Below are 22841 nucleotides of genomic sequence, written 5' to 3' on the forward strand. Positions count from 1 at the left end.
TTCTGTTTCCTCAGGTTTACCTTTTCTTTTCTGCATAATAATAATTGAATTTCTTTTTCTTGAATCAACATAGAGGAAACTGCCAACAATATGCCATTGCCCCAATTATATTATAGTATCTATTTCCTACAAACAAGGGAGTTCTCCTACATAACTAGAATCAACCATCAAAATCAGGAAATTAGCATCCATACCATACTACCATCTAATCCACAGACCCCATTAAAATTTCATCAATTATCCTAATAATATGCTTTATAATAAAAGGATAAAATTCAGGATCCTTTGTATACAAATATTTTTTTATTTTAGAGAGAAAGTGAGAAATAGCTATTTGTATAGACACGTCTCCAAAGAGGACATACAGATAGCAACAGACATGAAAAGATGCTCATCTTTGCTAATCATCAGAGAAATGCAAATTAAAACCACAATGAGATACTATCTCATACCTGTCAGAAAGGCTATCATGAATAAATCAACAAACAAGAGCTTGCAAGGATGTGGAGAAAGGGGAACCCCTTGTCCACTGTTGGTAGGAATGCAGACTGGTGTAGCCCCTATGAAAAACAGTATGGAGTCTCCTCAAAAAAATAAATATGAAATTGCCTTATGACCTGGAATCGAAACCCAAAACACTTATTCAAAAGAACACATGCACCCCTTTGTTCACTGCAGCATTATTACAATAGCCAAGATACGGAAGCAATCCAAGTGCCCATCATAGACAAGTAGATTAAAAAAAGCTGGGGTACATATATACAATGGAATATTACTCAGCCACAAAAAAGTATGGAATCTTACAGAATGAAATCTTAGCATTTCTGACAGCACAGATAAATCTAGAGGGTATTACACTCAGTGAAGTAAGTCAGTCAGAGAAAGACAAATGCCATATGATTTCACTTACACGTGAAATTTAAAGAACAAAATAAATGGACAAAACTGAGAGTCACAGACACAGAAAACAGAATGATGATTGCCAGAGGGTAGGTGAGTAGGAGACCTGGGGGAAACAGGTGAAGAGATTTCAGAAGTACAAATTCATAGTTACAAAACAGTAGCAGATATCGAAAGTGCAGCATAGGGAATATAGTCAAAGACACTGTAATGACTATGTATGGTGCTGGGGGGGGGCACTTTGTAAAATATATGATTGTCTAATCACTATGCTATACACCTGAAAGTAATACACAAAATAATACTGAAGTTCAACTGTAATTGAAAAATAAATGAAAAAATATTTTCTGATGAAATCAGTGATACTAACAAATGTGACATTTTACTATTATATAATAGAATGCATGAATATTTAGAAGATCTGCATAATTCAGTGACCCAATATTTTCCAAATGACTAATACATCATGTCACAAACTTACACATGGGTAAAAAATTTCATTTGAATCTTGAAAGAGAAACCAACGGATTTTAATGTAAAATGACAAAAAGCTCATTCACAAGGTTTCAGATTCCATTTTGACTAACCTTAAGAAACTACCACTTTGGTATAGAATACTTACAACTATCTAAAAAGGTGAATGAATTATTCCTCCTTTGCCTACTACATATGTGAGGCTTCCTTTTCTTTATATACTTCAACCTGACAAGACAGTACAACAAATTGAATGCAGAAGCAGATAGGAGAATATTTATTTCAATATTTCTTACTTTGGAAAAAAAAGTAATTATTCATTTAAAAATACATTAACATAAGTTTGCTTTTAATAAAGTAATAATTGTTTTTTTTAATTTCTCATATAGTAGATACGATAGATGTGGCCCACATAAAGGCTCTTTGGGGTCCTCAATCGTTGAAGAGTACAAAGGGTTCTGAGAGCAAAACTTTTGAGAACCACTGCTATAACCCAATGAGTACTACGAAAGTAGAAATAAAGGATGGGCTTTTCATTCCAAAAGAAACAGAACTCTCCCTTTTTCTTTTTAAGATTTTATTTATTTTTAGAGAGAGGGGATAGGATCAAGAAAGAAAGGGAGAGAAACGTCAATCCGTTGCCTCTCGCAGGCCCTCAACGGAGGACCTGGCCGGCAACGCAGGCATGTGTGCGAACCGGTGACCTTTTGGTTACAGGGATGACACCCCACCCACCGAGCCACACAAGCCCGGGCTAGTAAGGAACAGAATTCTTTACATTAGAAAACACACTGACTTAGACACTGAGTATATTTTTCAGTTTTCTTCTTTGGGAAGAGGGAGAGAATTCAAGAAAAGGGAATATTTCACTGTACTCTGAAATAAAAGGTGACTAGAGTATGATAGAAATTTGTGTAACAGATAAAATTAAATAGGGAGTCTGAAGATGGACTGGGAGGGGCTTGGCCTGTATTGTTGATATAAACTATAGGTTGTCCTACAGAAAATGAGGACCCATCCATGAATTAGGGACTGAAGTACATTTTTTTAAAAAATTTGCATCTCCTGTGTCAAGACTTCCATATACTCAGTATATTCTTTTTTTATTCAAGTTTTGAGGATGGAGTACAAGGTTTGTCTGTGCAACAAAACAGACGTTAACAGTTGCCTGGTACATAAGGCTCTGAAAGCTTGATTCAAAAAGTGAACGTACATCCAAAACCATACACATTCACATTTAACAGCATGGTCCTTGCTGTATTAAGAAATGCTCAAGTAATTATCCTTTCAGTTCAAACATATGGTAAATTCATGCTGCTTCAAGTGTACTGATATGTAAACAAGACTCCAAATAATTCTTTGTGTGTAATCTTCCTCTATCTTGTCTTGCTGTCCACTCCTAGTTGTCCTGCAGACAACATAATGACATATTTCTGGAATGTACTGCAGTGCTTTCAGCTCTATTCTGCCTACACAAAAACAAAACAAATCCATAACAGGGGCCTCTGGGATTCGATGGCAAACGCCTCCAAAAGGCGGACTGGTTGTTCTATGAGTCAATCAAATTATTCTTGGCAGAAAGCCAAGTAAATAGGAAACAGGCTGAAAGATGCTAGTCTATAATTCTATTACAGTGCCTAGAAATGTTCTGTATTTGACTCATCTTTACATTCTCCTCTACGTGTGTGTCCCTCTGCTAAAAATAAATTATGCTACTGTAAACAAGAGGATTTTTTTAATGATAGAAGTATTATCTTTTAAAACTGTTCATCTCATTCATTCACCGTAACTCTGTATGATATTATGTTGGGTAGAGACACTGGCTGCTTCAGAAAGCATTTAAGGCTTAGGTAAAACTACAATTACACCGATTTTTAGATATTAAGGTCTGTCTTTCCTTTGAGCATACCAGTAAATTCCCCTTATCTTTTGATACTTTGACAGGCTGTTAACAACTTACAAGTAGGAACTGTTGAGAACTGACAGCATACAGGTAAGGCTAACTACCCCCAAAACGTGTACAGTACTTCTTAAAAGCCCTGGCAAAATTTAACGTGAGGCCAGTCTAAGATGTAACAAGGCATTTCGCGCTTTTGTTTTTTCATAAGCAGTCCCAGCATAAAAAGCCTAAAAACATTTTATGATCAACAAAACCAAATTCCTTCCTAGCCTTTAAGCCGCTGCCTAAATTAGCCTACAGTTTACTCCAACTACCAGCGACCTGGGGGTAGTTTGGAGAAGTGACACCACGATTGGAGGCAACCGATAGGTACAAGTCCTCCTTCGTAAGCAAAATGATGACAGATTCTGAAGAAATACTCTTTTAAGTTTTGCCATCTCCCGCTCCCCGCGGCCCAGGTAGCAACCTGTCTTGAGTTCATCTTTTGACCAAAATCTGGCGCCAGGTTTCAAACACATTTGTGCCGGCTGCCACCAAAGTGAAGCGGCAGAGAGAGAGGACGGCTCCCCATTGATCCTTGGACAGTGGAAATACGGCGGGGAGCGGCTGCAGGGAGACAGCAATCCTCTTTCCCAAGGCCACTCTGTCCAGACCTCCACCCTGGAAAGTGCTATTAGACCAAGAGCCTTCATTTCCATCAACGGACACTTTGATGGACCTCTCGGTGCTCGGGGCCCTCGCGTGCTGGTGCTATAAAAGCCCTCGACGGCCTGAAAAAGAGGCGGGCGCCAAACAAGCCAGGGAACTTACCCAGTTTCTTCCACATGGCAAGATGACAGGCGAGGAAGCCCTTGCGGATGGCAGCACAAACCTTCGCCGGCTCGGACGAGGTGAACCCCTTCTGCTTCTTGATGAAACCCCATAAATGTTCCCGGGCAAACTGTGCCGCCTCCCGCCCACCGTGCCCGTCGCACACGGCAAAAAATGCCACCGAGGAACGGCGGCAGCAGCGGCCGGGAGCCGGCGAGGCCGCGGCGTCCAGAGGAGGGTCGCCAGCCTCTCGAACTGCCACCGCTGGGCCTTTCCCCGAGACTTCGCAGCCAGGAAGAACCGGCTGTGACGGCTGCGGAGGTGACTGCTGAGTGTGCGACAGCCGGGGCGAGGGCTTTTCTTCAGCGGTCGGCTCGGGCTCTACCACGATTTGAGTAACGTCCTCCATGTACTTCCTCCCGCCCTGGTCGGAAAAGACGCTCACTCCCAGCGAGTATAGCCCCGCCATGGCCGGCTGGCGGGAATCTCGCCGGTCCCACGCAGCCCGCCGAAACAGGCAGCGAGAGACGCACTCGGGCGATCGCTGGCCAACTATTGTTTATCTTCGACGACGCCGAAAGCGGGGAGGGGGCGGTCCCGGAGCGGGGAAGTGGAGGGGGCGCGCGCAGTCGGGACTTGCCTGCGAGCGAGCGTAGGGCCGGAGTGCTAGGGTTAAGACTAGCGGAGCAGCTGCGCCTGCGTAATACGCTCCCTCCGCCTGCCCGCGTTCACGACACAGAGCAGACGTTCTCCTAGCTGTCGTCATTCGGCTTTCTGAGCCCGACCAATCCGGACTCGAGTTGCGGGGAACCGGACCTCTATCTCCAACCCCTGCCCCTCCCTTCAACTGCCACCCTCCCTACCCCCAGCCCTGGCGCCCGGTCGGGCACTAGTCGGTTTGCTTTCCGCTCGTAGTGGATGTTTGCGCTCTCTGCTCTCCGACCACTTATATAGGCAACTTGATTTGTCACCATTTTGCTCAGTCCACCCGATTGTAATGCAGCCTCCGGGCCTCGGCTGCTCCCCTTGCGGGGCAAGCCGTGTAGGCTCAGGCCTCCCACGAATGTAGGGAGAAAGACCTTCCATTCTTCACGTGAAATGGCGGGAAATTTCACTTGGGAAGGTCGTCTGTGCACAAGCTGGGAAAAGTGTGCCACTCTTGAACTGGATGTGGGTGGGTGTATCCAACTGGGAGTTGAGGGAGGCAATCCAGTTTGTGTTGCAGAGAAAACGGGCTGGTTCCACCATCAGCTGCAGTCTCGTTTCGCATTACTAGGTATGTCGGAGACGTAAAAGGGTTTTATTTTAATTGTTAACAGATCTTTTCAGCTTTTATTAAATGTAGTACTTTTTTTTAACGAGCTCTGTGTATAGCGTTTTACTCCTGTGGCAGTATCACTTCAAGTTATTACTTGACAATAACTAAAAAACTGCCAAGCGCTCCAGTGCTCTAACAGTTGGTTATGTTCCCCTCTCTTAGCCCAGGCAGGAGGTTATGGTCTAAGTGCTAAAATCTCTGCGCAGATGTCCAAGGAATTAAAATAAGCCACAGGGTGAACAGGTTAGTATGTTCTCAGCAGCAAACATTCCTGTAGTGATAAAGCTCACTTTCTCAGTTCTTGGACCCTTTGCCACAAACTCTCCTCTGTGCCCTATACTGCTCAGCCTTCGAGATTTTCTAATGAAATTATACTAGTACAAAAATGGAAACGGGAAAAGTGTACAAACAATTGACACAAGAAATACAAATAGGAAAAAAACTTGTACCAATAAAAAATATATAAGCAAAATCAGCTCAAAATGCAGAAAATCTGAATAGATCGATTAAATAAAAAATGTAGTCAAAGATCTCTCCTACACCAAAATGCACTCGACCAGATGGTTCCAGTGTAAAAATACTTGGGGAAAAAATACCCAGCTTGTTTTTTTAAAAATATTTTTATTGTTATGCAAGTACAGTTGCCTCCCTTTCCTCCCACCCAGCTTGTTTTAAAAGATGATCATACCCTGTTATCAAAACCTAGCAATTGTAACACTAGAAGGAAATCTTTAGACCATATTTTATAACTATACATGCAAAAATTCTAAATGAAATACTAGCAATTTTATCCAATAGCCTCCATACCATCAAACCTGCCAGAGAGAGTAGTTGTGTAGCTCTATATTATTCATCTTAAGCAACTTATCCACCTTCCCTCCCCTTCCAGTGGTTACAGGAAGATAATTTCATTATTACAACCCTTTTCACTCAATCGCAACCAGTAGCCCTAGGTCATCCATCATTACCCTGATTAGCATATCCATGCCACCCTCTACTGGTATTAATTTGATTGGTTAATCAGCCATCCTAACCATTTCAGTCTGCATTTTAGATTTCAACATCTGTTATCAGCCACTTCCCCTTTATTCTCACCTCTTTTTAAAATGTTCCCACCAACTTCCTCTTCCAAATGAAAACTGGTTATCACCTACCAAAACTACCCACCTTTCAACTTGTCAAATACACACAGGAGCTCATTTTTCCTCAAACAGGTATTCTTATCTTTGAACCTGCTCCTCATATTGCCTCCAAATCATTTCTCTTCCTTCCTCCTTCAAAAATCCAAGCTCTTTTAAAGTTAATGCCAAGTGCCACTACACCAACAGATTGTCACCTACCGATTCTCGGTAACACCCCCTTCATTTGTTCATGGCTCACTGGCTTCATTTCTTCCACTATTCTTGTCACTTCTCATGCACTTTATTTTTTTTTTTAAGATTTTATTTACAGGTATTTTATTTCTAGAGAGCAGGAAAGAGAAGAGGAAAGAGGGAAAAAAACATCTATTGGTTGCTGCTGGTAAGTGCCACAACTGGAATCAGAGCCAGCAACCCAGGTTTGTTTCCTGACCAGGAATAGAAGGTGACCGGTCACCTTTCGGGACAACACCCAACAACTGAGCCATACTGGTCCGGGCTCAGCCACTTTATTTTTCGAAATGTTATCCACATTTTCCATCCAACACCCACGCTGGCTTCTCAGTTCCTCATCCTTCTCTTCAGGGGGAAGTTGCCTTGCTACATACTGTTAGAAGCAATCCCTCAGCCCTGGCTGAGTGGCTCAGTTGGTTAGAGCATCGTCCAGATACACCCAGGCTGTGAATTTAGTCCCCAGCCAGGGCACACACAAGAATCAACCAATGAATGAATAAATAAATGGAACAACAAATTGATGTTTCTCTCTCTCCCATTCTCTCTCTACCCCCTTCCTCTCTCTCCCTAAAATCAATTATTTTTTTTTTAAAGAATCTACTAAAAAGTAATCCCTCCATTTGTGTCCTTTCCCCACTCTCCTTATGAGCTTTGCTCTACCAATTATCCTTTCTTGCTCCTGTTTCATCACTTCCTTTTCTATTGGGTCATTTCCATCTGTGTACAAACATATTCAAGTTTCTGTTTCAACAACAACAACAACAAAATAAAACTACTTTAACCCCTATACTACCCCGTTTCTCTGCTCCTCTTAACAGAAAAACTTTTGAATTGACTCTATCTAGATCCTACTTCCAATTCCTACCTCCTAATTTCTACTTAATCCAATCCAATCAAGTAACCATCCCATCACGCCACTAAGACTGTTTTTCTGTCATAACCAGACCTCTCTGTTTCCAAAGCTAATGATGACTTCTTTGTCCTTACTAACTTCTGTCCCAGCTGAAGCAAAAAGTGGAACCATTGTTTCCTTCTTGAAATGAAATAGCAAGTTAAACCATTGCTTCTTTCTTGAAACTCTTGGTTTATGAGACCACAATACTCGTTTTCTTCCTCCTTCACTGACTAACCAACCACCCCTTCTCATTTTCCTTTGTTGATTTCTCCCCTGCTACTCTTCAGATTTTGGGGAGTACCCAGGGCTTTGTCATGGGCTCTTTTCTCTACCTACACACTCTCTTTAGGTAACACCATCCAGAAACATAGCTCTCAAACCTCTCTGGGAATGGCTCCCAAATTTAGATCTCCAATCCTAAACTTTACCTTGAATCCCAGATTCTGTATGCAACTGCACAGCTTGACAGTTCCACAATAATGTCTGATGGGCATTTCGTCTTAACATGATCAAAACACACTCTTGATTTTGTAACCGTAGAACCAGCTCAAAATGTCCTATCCTGTTTAACAAGACACTGAATTACTTCTCAGAGATAACAGACCAAAACCACTTCTTGCAGCTGAAGCATGCACAAAGAACTTTGACCTCCAGCTGCACCTGGAACCAAGGTCTTGTCCCCACCCTTCTCCAATACACACAGAACCAAAAGACAGAGACTCAACAAGAACATGAACACTGAGAACCCTTTCAGAAGCAAAGGATCCACTGTTCAGGAATATCCAGTATTGATACCCCTTTATGATAAATGGCCAAGTTCCAAGGTCCTCCAATTAAAACTTGCCCCTCCAGCACTTCTGCATACCTGTTCTCCCTAAACGCTTAAAAACCCTTAACCTAGTCCAGTGCCTTCACAGTCAATAAACGTTTCCTTACTCCAAACCCTGACATTTTTGAGTTTTGGCCTTTCTATGCAACAGGTACACAAACTTGGTTTAGATAACAATTTCTTCTTCACATCTCCTCCTTCCTCAGTGTTACCCATATCAGTAAGATCACCATCCACCATGCTGTTGAAATCAAAAAACACAGCTTTTTTTTATTCCTCTTCCCTCCTCTCTTCTCCTTTCCTCCCCAAAACAATTTCCAATACCTCTAATTCATCAGCAAATCCCAACTAAATCTTCAAAATCAATACTGAACCCACCACTTCTCAGTATCTCCACCACGATCATCCCAGACCAAGTCATCATTACTTTTCACTTGGTCCACTACATTAGCCTTCTCACAAGTCTACCTTCTTTCACTCTCAACCCTCTGCAATCTCTTCCAATGGCTACCATGTGCTCTTTCAAAACCATGAGTCAGACCAAGTTATTTCCCTACTCAATACACTCCATGACTTCCCATCAAATTTAAAATTATATGTAAAATCTTTATGAAGGCCTCCATAATATATTTTATCCCTAAATGTTTGTATAACATCATTTCCTAACAGTTTCCCCATTCCCCACTCCTTCCAGCTTCACTGACCTTCTTTCTGCTCTTTAAATAGGCCAAGCTATTAGGAGATTTAGGGGCTTTTTGCTTTAGCCATTATTGCCTCTTCTCAGACTTCTCCCCCCACCTCTAGCAGCTTTACAAGGGTGGATTGTTTTTACTATCAGATCTCAGTTTAAATATTAAGGGACTTCCTAACCATCCAGTCTGAAGTAGCCACCCAATGTCTATCATGTAACCCCATTCTAATTCTGCAGTGGACTTCTCACTATCTGATCTTTTTTGTTTATTTATTTGTCTAATGACTTGTCACTCTCAATTAGAATATAGGCTCCATGAGAACAGGGAACTTGTCTTATTCATCACTCTATCCCCTAAGCCTAGGACAAAAGTTAATGAATTGATGAATTCATTCATTCATTAGCAGGAAATGTGTAAAACTGATATGAAGAAAACTATGAAACTTTATTACAGAAAAAATAAATCCCTGAATAAGTGCAAAAACATGCCACATTCCTAGAAACATAATTTGTCTCAAATTAATCTATAAATGTATTAAAATGGATAAGAATAACCAAGATATTATAGAAAAAGGACATTAAGATGGTTAGTTACCCTGCAGATATCGGAGTATTTTATAAAGGTGGCAGAGAAATGGCCAAATGGATCAAGAGACTAGAACAGAGTGTCCAGAAAGGGTTTGATGTATATACGTGAAGATGTACATGATAGATATGGTATTTCAAACAACTGAGGAAAGGACTGATTATTCATTAACTTTGTCAGGACACCTGGTTATCCCTTTGTTGGGACAACTTGCTAGCCTTGAGGGAGGAAATAAGATGAAGTCCCTAACTCATACCAGCTTTAAAATAAAATGGCAAGTAGATTAAAGATCTAAATTAAGTTTTGAAAATGTAGGTGCAACCATTATGGAAAACAGTATGGAGATTCCTCAGAAAAATACAAATGGAACTACCGTGTGATCCAGCAATTCCACTTTCGGGTATTTACCTAAAGAAAAAACAAAAACACTACCTCAAAAAGATATATGCACTACCATGTTCATTACAGCATTACAATAGCCAGGATGAATTAATTTAAAACTGCGATTATGGCCCTAGCTGGGGTGGTTCAGTGGACTGAGTGCCGGCCTGTGAACCAAAGGGTTGCCGGTTTGATTCCCAGTCGGGACACATGCTTGGGTTGCAGGTCGGGTCCTGAGTTGGAGACGAACGAGAGGCAACCACACATGGATGTTTCTCTCCCCCTCTTTCTCCCTCCCTTCCCCTCTCTCTAAAAATAAATAAATAAATAAATAATCTTTTAAAACATAATTTAAAAATGTATTTGCGTGTGTGATGGAATATTATTCACCTATGAAAAATAAAACCTTGCCATTATGACAGTATGGACAGACTCAAAGGGCACTATACTATATGGAGCCTTAAAAAAAGGAGCAACCGAGCTCATAGATACAAAAAACAGATTGCTAATTGCCACAGGTTGGGCGGGGGGGCAGCGAAGGGTGAAGGGAGTCAAAAGGTACAAATTTCCAGTTATAAAAGAAATAAGTCATGAGGTTGTAATGTACAATTTGGTGACTATAGTTAATAATACTGTGTTGATTATTTGAAAGTTGCTAAGAGGGTAGATCTTAAAGAGAGTAGATCACAAGAAAAAATATTTTGTAACTATGTATGGTGACACATGTCAAGTATTCTGGTGATCATTTTACAACATCTACAAAGATTGAATCATTTTGTTGTACACCTGAAACTAATATAATGTATGTCAATTACACCTCAAATAAATAAATAAATAACCCTAGCTGGGTAGCTCAGTTGATTAGTGTATCATCCTTGTTGCGGGTTCAATCCCCAGGCAGGACACATAAAAGAATCAACCAATGAATGCATAAATAGGTGGAACAACAAATCTCTCCTGCTCAAATCAATTTTAAAAATTTACATAAATCCAAAAAAGAAAAGTGAAAAAAGTACTAGAAGAAAAAATGAGATACTTTTCACCTATTAGATTGGCAAACAACTTTTATGTTTGATAATATGTAGGGCTAGGAAAAGTGTGGAGACAACTACTCTCACTACTTACTAATGGAAATATCATTTGATATTTCCATTTAAGTCCATATCAATTGAAATTTAAACTACAAATACCCTAGAAGTTCCACGGCTAGGTATTTACCATATGGCAATCTTTCAATTTCTTATACCCTTAGATTTATTTCAGGGTTAATTATTCTTACTCACCGATTTGTTGATTTAGGAATATCATATCTTGCTTTTAATTATCAAGTTCAAAATCTTCAAACATACACTATAAAAATTAATTTTAGAAGCAAAATGAGAATCTAATTGTTATTGTGTGTTCTCATAGCTAGAAAATATCAGTAATATTATATTTACAAGTAGTAGTCCATTGTTCATCTATTAGAGCCACCTTGCGTATTTAGAATTTTGAGACAATGTGTCTCAAGAGGTTAAATTCTGTAACCCTGTCTTACTCTGACCCTGTTGTTTTTCCCATCTCAGTATTCAATAAAATAATCAGTCTGATCTGACTACCTCTTTCACACTCATTGTGTACAAATGTAAATCGGTAAGAGACATAAAATTAGAATCACTGCCGCCAGAGTCCCAAAGGTGTCAAACCTGTATGTGTTCTTAATCAGCCAGGGAAATGAAATCTGTCACAATTTCTGCAGATACCTGGGTTTGGAGTCAGTGTGGGGAGAATATTTCTATCTTTTCTCTTCACTTAGCCTTTTTTTCTAAAGAGATCTGGCCCACTCTTGAATTTATTGCTTTTCCTTGATGAAAAGTTCCATTTTTCTCATTTTCCAAAAAGTTAAAACAACAGTTACTTGTTTAAGTAATTGGGGGGAAAAGCAGGGTTTTTCCCTTGAAATATGGTGTTCTTTAGTTTTTCTCAGCACTACTGTTTACTATGCTTATGCTGGAGAAGATTTTAAGCCTGAAATAGAGTGCTCTTCAGAATTAGAGGCAAAATCAGAGAAGACCATCTTTAAGAAAGAAACTAGTGTAATTTAAACACTGCATTTGTTTTTAGGTGCTAACAAGACAATGTGGTTTCTCAACTAGGGTAGAAGCATATTATTTTAGAAGACTCATTGCCTTCCTTCCCTGTGCTGAGCTGTAAGGCATAACCTTTCCCCCCACCCCCCACATTTTCTTCCTCCATCCAGTCTGTGGGACTTGAGTGAACTTAGAAGGGACATCAGAACTGACTTTTAAAAGTCAACTATTAAATCACGTTTTTAAAGAGGGGAAATTTGTATTTTTAAATGAATATTGGCCAAGTAGCAAGAACACTTACTAACTTATAGTCTGCTTTTTATTTAATCCTTTTATTTTTCTTCGCAGGATAATCTCTTCACCACAAAAATCCTGAGTCCCCCTAGCCCCCTGAATATACTTTAACAGAAAAATCTATTTCATTTTCTAGCTGTTTAACTTAGCACAAGTACTTAATATCTACCTCCTAAATTGTAAAAAACAAAACAAAAAAAAACAGTGCATGGAAAATGTCTAGCATAGTGCTTTATATAATAAGCACTCAATAGATGTTATCATTATTATTAATGATTTATTTCTATTAAGAGTATTGATTAAATTTTCTCAGCTTTATTTTTCACCTTACTCTTCTATAATCTGGCCACCATCCTCTTTACCTTCCTGAACTATCCACTCCTTAACTTCTAATTACCAAAATTAATTCAAATTATCTTGCTTATTGACTTCTTTGCTTAACTTATAGCTTTCACCACACATATACATCTGTACCTGAAATACTTTATTTTAACTGACATTGACATGTATTCATTTGCCAATCTTCTGATGTAGGGTCAAGACCTTTACTTTGAACGAGAGTCCACTATTTGGAGTTCAGCATCCCTCCTTTTTCCATAAACCACATCAATAGTGCATCACCTATTACTTCGGGTTTCGACTTCTTTAAAGTGGAACATGAACTTATAAACAAATGCAGAGTGCTCTCAATTAAGAACCCTTCTGGATTTTAAGACTTACCCAACCCACCATCAATCCTTTATAGTAGTCTCACCCATACCCAATTCACAGCAGGTTTGTTTTTTATTTTTTTATCCACTTGCCTTTATTAAATCATTCTCAAGCATTCGACTTAATTTAATTTTCAAAGAGAGAACTTATTTTCCTCCACTCATAGTTTATTATGTTACGCAACATCTAATTAAATATGTGATTAAACAAGAACTCCAACAAACAGGTCTGTGAACCAGCACTGACTCGACGTGTGGGTGCAGCAGCGTGTGTGGACCTATTGGAGAACTGCAGTCGGCCCCAGAGGCTCAGCATGCATTGGGCATCAGCATGTCTTTTTTAGAGGCAATGAAGAGCACTAATTAGATCAATCATTTACGTGGTATCTAGTAGAAAGAGCTTCTATTTAACTATTCTTGGAACTGCCTTCATGAAAAACGAGGTAAAGTCAAACAATGTATAGAAAATGACCATCTTTGTAATGAGAACAATATAGCTTACTCTGCCTACTTACATATAATACATTTATATGAAATAAAATATGTTCTAATACTCTACTGGACATTTTGTTTTTTCCTGTCCAGAATCCATTCAGCCTTATTTTGGTAAAATGATACAATGATTTCCTTCTGGGAAATCCATCCCCTACTTTCAGGCTATGTCATTGAGAAGTGTTGGTCCCACACCCAGAGCTAGGAGAGGGCCCAGACTGGGGTAGACCAGTCAACACATTCCAACTCTGTGGCCTTAGTGATTAGTTCATTAGTGAACTCATTGCCTGATCAGAAGCCAATGACTATGAGGTGACATTTGCTGGGGCTTTGGAGAGAGAAAAGCTTCTCTCTAATAACAGAACTGGAAGAGACTTGACAGAGACTCATCTCAAGACTTGGAGCCTACAACCATGAGGCTGGGACTCTACAGCCATTCTGCTACCAGGAGGGCAACCAGCCTAAAGGTGAAGCTAACACTAAGAGGAAGAAGATTTGGGAGACAAGCCCTGGGGACATTATTTGAACTTTGAATAAAGTCATAACCGTCCCTGGAAACTACCAACAGTCTTTTCAGTTTCCCTTTAAAAAAAAAAAGATTTTATTAATTTATTTTTAGAGAAGGGGAAGGGAGGGCAAAAGAGAGGGAGAGAAACATCGATGTGTGAGAGACACACTGATTGGTTGCCTCTCGCACGCACCCCAACCAGGGACCTGGCCCGTAACCTAGGCACGTGCCCCACCAGGAATCACACCGATGACCTTTTCCAGTTTGCAGGATGACACCCAACCCACTGAGCCACACCAGTCGGGGCCAGTTTCCCTTTCTAATGAAACCAGTTTGCTTTGGATTTTTCTTCACTTGCAACATAAAGAATGTTTATTAACTACGTATGATGTCAGATGGATACTAGACATACTGGGGTAGTCACTTTGTAAGTTATATAAATGTCTAATCACTATGTTGTACATCTGAAACTAATATAATGTTGTATGTCAACTATAATTGAAAAATTTTTTTAATCAATGGGGAAAAAAAGAATCTTCATCGACAAAAATAGAAATCTATTCAGCCTCAGTGAGGAACTGGGAATGGCCTCTAACTAACTAGTACAGTTGGTTTTATTGTTTGGACTCTGAACTAGTCTGCATTATTCTGTGTTTCAGTATTGCCTTTCTCCCAGGTGGTCTGTTCTGAGATTTCTGCTTCTTTGTGTTCATTTTTAATGTGTCCTAGTTTTTGCTTACTCAGCTTTTATATATTGAGGCTTTTGCTTATTGATTTGTTTGTGGCAGGAAATCATTTTCATGTTTATTGGTTTTTCACTCCCAGAAATTCCTATTGCTTCATGACCCTTCCTTCACTCATAAACTCATGAACTCATTTTGAGTTTGTATCTCAAGTAAGTGATGTTAGAGGGAAAAACGTTAAAACATTCAACTTTTTTGTTTCAAAAGCCTTGGTATGCAAAAATATACATTAGAGCAAGTTTTTTGTGCAATGGAGGTGATAAAAATTTTATAAACTTACAAGAAGACATATGCAAGGATGCTCATTGCATTGCTGTTTTCAATAGCAAAAACTGAAAACATCTATCAATGGTGGAATAGATAAGAAAATGTGGTACATGCATATGACTGGAATAGTGGTTAGAAGGAATTTCTTTTAAGATTTACTTTCAGAGAGCTGGGAAAGGGGAGGAGAAAGAGGGGGAGAGAAACATCAATGTGTGATTGCCTCTAGCACACCCCCTACTGGGGGCCTGGCCCACAACCCAGGCATGCGCCCCAACTGGGAATCGAACCAGCAACCTTTTGGTTCACAGGTCCGTGCTCAATCCACTGAGCCACATCAGCCAGGGATAGAAGGAATGTTCTTTTAGGAATAGTATAGTAGACATTTCTAACTTCTTTCTACATCTGTCACTTTCTTGCTAAAGGATAAAAAGGCTAAATACTCCCTTTCTTAAACTCCATTCCATCTAAGCCATGGGACAATGACTAATGAGATATAAATGGAAGTTTGTTGGGGGATTCTGGAGATAAATGCACCTGGCATGCCTTTTCTTCCAGCATCCAACCGTGAAGGAAATGCAAATATTCTGGTCCTCACATTATTGAGTCATGGGAAAAAAGCCCACAACTACTTACCTCCAGAGTATTTGTAGTGTGAGAGAAAAAATATCCTGTTTGTTTAAGTCACTCTTGGTTGATGTTACAGTATGCTCAGCCAGAAGCATACACTGTGTCCACATGGATACATCTCAAAAATAATGTTACACTATATTAAATGAATAATGTTAAATGAAAACAAACTGATACGGCCATAGCATATTATTTACACAAATTTAAACATACTCAAGGCAATACTTTATAAAATAATGTGTCTAAAACATAAAATATTCACTGGAAAAAATACAAATATAACATTATGGTAGTGATTGTCTTTGGGTAGAAGAGATGGGTAATGGGACCTGGGTGTGGAGTGAGAGGTAGAGATGTCAAAGTTATCTGTGATGTTTTATTTCTTTTAATTAAAATAGGTTAAAGAGGTATGATAAAAATGTTAATAACCTTCAATCATTGGTAGTGAGGGTATAGGTGTTCATTTTCTTATTTTCTATATTTCTCTGTATTTTAAAACAAAAAAATTTTTTTCAAAGAGATAAAGCAAATGATTACAAAACCTGTGTATAAGAAGAACTAAAGGAGAAACTAAAGAGCATAGATACTGGTGTGTGCCTGGTCCTTTCTGCAAGCTAAGCCGAGGAGGAATCGATTGAATTCCACCAGATGGACTAAGGGTAATTTTCTTAGGAAGGCAGTTACCAGCCTCTAAGTCTTACATCCACTTTGCCCAGCATGGTGAGGCATCAGGAGAGCGGAAATGGTTGCTTTGGGGATTCAGAAAGATGTATCCAAGGAGCCTCACAGTCCCAACAGGACCCAGGGTGCCATGAGGAGCAGCAGTAAAAGCAGTCTCAGCAGATGCCAGACCACATGAGTGATGACTTACAACCATTTGCCCCTTTCACTGCTCAAGTTAAATAAAGCTCCATATATGGGAGACCCTGAAAGGGATTGGCCCGTTAGGATTATCTAAAAGAGCATTCCATTTATAAAAATAACATTTTCATTAACTTGATGAAGTGGGGTATCAAACATAAACTTAATTATAGAAAGTAAATTCACATCGCTTGCAGACCTAGTTTGGGTACTCACAATATTTGGGTGCCTTTATTCTCTCCAGGACATTTTTTTTGGCAAAATATTAGGTAAGGGTATATTGTATACTCTATAGGTTATTGGTTTTTTAGGAGGGAAGGAGGGAATACCATCTTAAGCATCCTCTGCTCTTATGTTTGCATTCCTTTTGATAGATAAGTGCTTTCTTTTGATCCAATTGGAAAGAAATTTTTAAAACCCTTTATGAGAATCACTATCTGAGAACAGAAGGGCAACAAATTGTCTATCACTTTGATAAATTCACCATAGTGTTCTTCGTGCTTTGAGGGGACAGCACGCACATACGAGAGAAAGAGAGAAGCTAGGCACGGTCTCCTACTCAGATACCCTTTCCTTCTGTCAGGCACAGCGTTGTGACAAACACACTAGAGACGTATGATACCGACACAACACAAAGCCTATTGTGGGGACAGTCCCCCCAGTGGAGCGGCAAGCTTGGGTCAGGTACAGCTGGACGTTCTACAGACAGTGCTCCAGGAAAACCCCTGCCCCAAGCTGCTCTCTGTATTCACAAGGAAATGGGAAGAAGTGGGGAACACTAATCAACCAGAGTGTTTTGGTTTGAAGAATGGCCATGAAGACAAGAGGGGCCTTCTGTGGGACACTTGTATAAAGGATTTCAAACACCAGTGCTGGTATCTGCTAGTGGTAGCCCTTCCTGCTCAACCAGCTCTTTGCTGGGCTACTCAAAAGGGAATTGCTTTAGTAATCCAGCAGATAAAGAAAGAGTTTGTTTCCTGTCCCTTCTAAATCTGGGGCTTAAACTGAAGTCAATGATTAGAAGAGAATGAGTCATTCATGGAATCAGAGAGCATTGAAAATTGATTGGCAATGATTGGTATAGTAGGGATCGGGTCAGGAAAAAAAAAAAGTGCCACTAGGAGGACCATGTCAGATCCTTAAAAGGGGTTAATTCTGTCCTAACATCCCTGGTATTCTAGAAATGTTCAGTTACCAATCTCTTCTATTTTTGAAACCGGGACTTCCCAGGTGAGTCCTTACGCTAGGCACGAGTATCCTAAGTGTGGTCAAAGGCATCTATCTGTGTCTTGTGGAACTGCCCCAGAGCAATTCTGCTTATATTATACTGGCCAGATTTTATTCACATGGCCACACCTAACTTATAGAAGATTGGGAAATAAATACCTTTTTTGAAATGGGCCATTGATAAAAATTCTGAAAATCTAGGCCACACACCTCACAACAACATAAGTAAAAAAGGGCTTGTTATACAAACACTGTACAGGGGCATCTCATGGAACCAGAGGGTGGGGTTGATAAACACGGACTTGTCAGCCACCAAGGCAATTGTTCTCTTCATCTTTTTAGGAGCATAAAGGGCCTCACCTATGCCTTTATCAGCAGACCAGCCCTCTGCTTACTCATCCGCACACATTCACTCCGCAAATATTTACTGAGTGATTATCATAGACAAGGACTGTTCCAGGCACTGGGGATAGAGAAGGGCATTAAACAGATTACAACACGTATCCCAAAAACATTCATCTGAGCCCTTCCAGTCTATATGTCCTTTGAATTTATTCCAAGGACCCGTAATTTTCTAATTTCCTGTTTCTATTTCTCAATTCCAATTCTTCCACAGGATTAATGGCGGTCTTAAAACTCCAAAGAAAATTGGATTCAGGTTGGAATTGTTCAGCAGAGGATACCACTGAGCCTCAGGTGCAGTGGAAGGGGGTTCTGGAGCCCAGCCAGATTTCTTTTCTCACGTCTGTGTCCCAGCGCCCCTCAGATGTGCACAGAGGGTCGTTTCTGAGGTTTTAGGTTGAGGTCTGGCAGCTGGGAGTCGTCCCAGTGGGGAGTGGTAAGATGGCTAGCCTACATGCAACACCTAAAAGCAAGAGAATAAAGGCATCTGCTGGGAAACTCATGCAGAAACCAAACAGCGCAAATAAAGCATCGAGCTGAAGGGAGCAGGCTGAGAGACAAAAACAGGTACAAGGAAATGAGACAACAGGTGGGAACAAGATGAGTAAGCACGTTTGGAACGTATATTATTCAAGATTAAATCCAGAGGAAGGGCAAACATCAGGACTGGTTGATCCAGTGATTCAGTGAAGTCATGAGACCCATGTCTTTCTTCATCCAGAGTTAAGGGATGCCTGCACGCTTGCCCTAGGTGGCGGGGGGAAATGACTTTCCATAGCTCTTTGTCAAATAAAGAACTTCCCTAGAAACCTTCAGCAAACCTCTCTTAGAACTTACCAGAATTAGTCACATGGGATTACTTTCAGACTAGCGGTTCTCAACCATAGGCAACCCCCCACCCCCACCCCCACCCCCAGGAGACATTTGGCGATATCTGGAGACATTTTTGGTTGTCACAGTGTGGGAGGGGGTTGTTACTGGCATCTGGTGGGTAGAGGTCAGGGATGCCACCAAACATCCTACAGTGCAGGAGACAGCCTCCACAACAAAGAATCACGCAGCCCAAAAAGTCAAGAGTGTGGAGACTGGGAAACTGTTTTAGAGCAAGCAGTCCCCCTCCTCTAAAGTGCCCTGGCTCGGTGTGGGAGAGGTAAACCCCAGAAAGACTGGTAACAAGTGGCCAGGGAGGCAGAAGGTGGGAAAATGTCCTGTTCAAAAGCCAAAGGAGGAGAATTTTCAGAAGTCAAACATGGTCAGCAGTGTCAAATACTGTAGAGAAGTCAAGTGACTTTATGACTGAAAATCATCCCTTGGTCTGCATTTCTAACAGGCTCTCAGGTGCTGCTGATGCTGCTAGTCCACTTATCACACTCTGAGAGGCACTGACTTAGCATTTAAATTGAGAAAATCACCTTTGAAGAGAGACAGCTTCACCACTGAGGAAATAAGGAAAAGGCAAAGATTGAGTTTGTAGGTTTGGGGCCAAGCAGAATGAGGAAGAATTTACTGCCCATTGGCCTATAGCTTCTCTATGAAGTAAGAATGAAATCACCAGCTGAGGAGAAGGGAAGAAATGATGGAATAAGAAACTGCAAAATTAGGCGAAGGCTTATTACCCTTCATAACACCGTAAAAATTCAATTTGTTTTGTTACTTATTAAAGGAACATTTTGCAATTAATTTATCCAGAGCAGTTGACCAGGAAGTTATGTGGTGCCGTGGAAGAATTAAGCTTTCCTTAGGCTGTTAACTAGAAACACCTGCTTTGGAAATTTCCAAGCCTGAATCTTGTTGACTACGTGCTTTGATGTAGAAATTTAGGAATGCAATTGGTTTTAAGAGGCAGGATGTCACAATAGAATTTATAAGGGGGTGGCCTCAAGAAGGAGAGGCTTTGGTTTCTAATCCTCCCTCACCACAAACCACTGAAAATAGGGGCAAATGAGTTAAATTCTCTTACCTTTAGTTTCCACATGTAAAATGGGGACAATAGAGTTGTTAGGAGAATTAAACGAGATAGTGTAGTAAGCACTTAGTACAGTGCTGGCATACAGTAAGTGCTTCACTTGTGAGAGTATTGGATTAAATAGATTCTAAAGCCACACCCTTTCAGTCATACTTCTAGGTGATCATTCATGTGAAATGCAAAAATATACATATATTGTTATTACTGTAATTACTAACATTTATTGAGCCACTTTTTGTGTGCCAGACATTAAGTACTTCATATATATTATATGTATCACATATATTTCTATATATATATATATATTCATACACACACAGGGGTGGGGAGGAAGGGGAGACCCAAAAAACCAGAATTCATTTATTAAAAATTGTGTATTAGCCCTGGCTGGTGTGGCTCAGTGGACTGAGTGCCAGGCTGCAAACCAAAGGGTCGCTGGCTCGATTCCCAGTCAGGGCACATGCCTGGGTTGCAGGCCAGGTCCCCAGTAGGGGACACTCAAGAGGCAACTACACATTGATGTTTCTCTCCCTCTCTTTCTCCCTCCCTCTCTAAAAATAAATATTTAAAAAGCTATTTTTAAAAATTGTGTATTTATTCTTACATGTTTAAACTTCATTCATCTTCAAAGTACTGATACTCTCCATTTGATGTAATACACCTACCGAGATGTTTTTCCAGTGCGCAAAACAGGTTTTGAAGTCGTCCATTTTGATGCCTTTTAGTGCTTCTGCCGTTTTTTGCTTCACCTCTTCCATATTGACAAAACATTTCCCTTTGAGGACTTCTCATCTGGGGAAACAAAAAGTTGTTCAGGGAGAGATCACATGAATAGGGAAGGTGGGGCACAGGGGTGATGCCATTTTTTGGTCAAAAACTGCTGAACACTCAGTGTGGGCAGGTGCACTCATAAACAACCTATCGTGAAATGGGTAAATGTATTGAAAGAGTCTCCAAAAAAATTCACTGAAGCCAAACACAACGTCTCACAACAATGCCAGCTGGTACACTGATACAGATGGGTTCCTAGAACACTCACCTAGTGGGGGCAGCCTGTACAAGGGGCCTGCCCTCCAGAAGATAATTCCAGGGTTTTTTGGGTTCCTCCTTGTTGGAAACCGCCCTGCCTGGTTTCAGAAGCTGTAATTCCCCATGGCTAAGGCTGAGTAAAGGACCTTGGGACCATAAGCCATTAAGGAGACAAAGCTTATCTTCCTGGCTGGGGCACCACCTCTGCCCCCATTTACTTTACCCTGCTTGGCCCCAGGCAGATGACTGGTTAGCCAATGATGGGTATTCCTCAAGGGAGGGTCGACCTAAGACAGGCATGGTCACAAAGGGGCCCTCAGGGAAGGACTTGGGGGGCTATAGAAAAAGGGGGTAATGGGCCCTCACCCCTCAGCTTTGACATAGCCTGAGTCCTCATTCTGTCTGTGAGAAGTCTCCTAATCTCTTGGCTGCCTTACTTCCCCTACCTGACGTAAGCCTGAAACAATGCTGGAGGTGGGTGCAGCCCTGTGGTGGAAAGGGCAGGTTCCCTGTGGCGATCAGGCCTAAGAAAGAATACATAAAATCTTGTGAAAACTGCTTTGCTAAGAATGCCCTCAGTTTTCTGATAAGGGTCCAAGCATGAAATGAGTTCATTTCCCAAAGTTGTATGGCCCTTTAGCTAACTGACCCTGACTCAGAATAAGCCCTCATAGTTCTTTGAATGTTATCTATTGTTTGATCATTACTGCCTGACAATGATGAATAAAGACCTTCCTTGAGGTAATGTTCCCAGAAAAGCAATAAAAGCCTGTCCAGGCAAGGGTCAGGGTGCTCTCTCACTCAGAGTGGCTGTGTCATCCCTTGTTCTCCACAGGACTTCTACAGTCTGTGTGAATTTGTTCATCGCTTCCACAACATTGTGGACCCCGCTGGTTGGAGTCCACATCACCTCTTTGTATGAATTCAGTTGATTCTACAATAGCTCTGTGAGATGGGTTCTATTATTATTTCCAGTTTGTAGATGAGGAAACTGGCACTTGAAGAAAATAATTTGCCCAAGGTCACACAGAAAATAAGTGGTAGAGCTTGATCCCACACAGTCTAACTCCAGGGCTATATTCTCAACCATCTCACAGCACACAGGGCTCTATAATGTGAATTCACTTCAGATTATGTGTCAAATGAATGGATTGAGTGAGGAAACTATCATTTGGCATTCATGAATTTTATGATTCCAGAATTTAGAATATAGTTTCAGGAACAGGTTCTTTCTGTTTTGCTCAGATCCCAACAAGATGACTTTGTGGCGGCCTTTAAAGTTTGGTATCAATTAACCAGAGATTAGCTTTAAGCATAATTACATACAAACTCTCAATGGTCTCCTCTGTAGGTGGCCAAATAATTATTCTTATTTAACTGGACTGTCATGATGCTTAAATAGTATAAATAATGGTTATTATCTCTTGAATGTGTATTTTATGCTAGATCCCTTATATACAACAGCTTTACAAAAGTAAATACTAATACC

The 22841-nt window shown here is 40.5% G+C and overlaps 1 protein-coding gene across 2 annotated transcripts in view; it reads right to left on the reverse strand.

Annotated features, from left to right (window-relative positions):
• Positions 1-22841, reverse strand: part of PPM1D (protein phosphatase, Mg2+/Mn2+ dependent 1D) — a 91974-nt gene that overhangs the window by 31198 nt on the left and 37935 nt on the right. The window contains exon 2 of one of the 2 annotated variants that reach the window (XM_053911894.2): positions 20989-21115. In XM_053911894.2, the coding sequence (XP_053767869.1) occupies positions 20989-21115 (127 nt within the window). Of the gene's footprint in view, positions 1-4084; positions 4841-20988; positions 21116-22841 lie in introns of those variants that run through there. The other variant, XM_024573027.4, reaches the window with a different exon arrangement.

The sequence above is a fragment of the Desmodus rotundus genome, chromosome 9, assembly GCF_022682495.2.
Source record: "Desmodus rotundus isolate HL8 chromosome 9, HLdesRot8A.1, whole genome shotgun sequence".
Classification (NCBI taxonomy): Eukaryota; Metazoa; Chordata; class Mammalia; order Chiroptera; family Phyllostomidae; genus Desmodus; species Desmodus rotundus.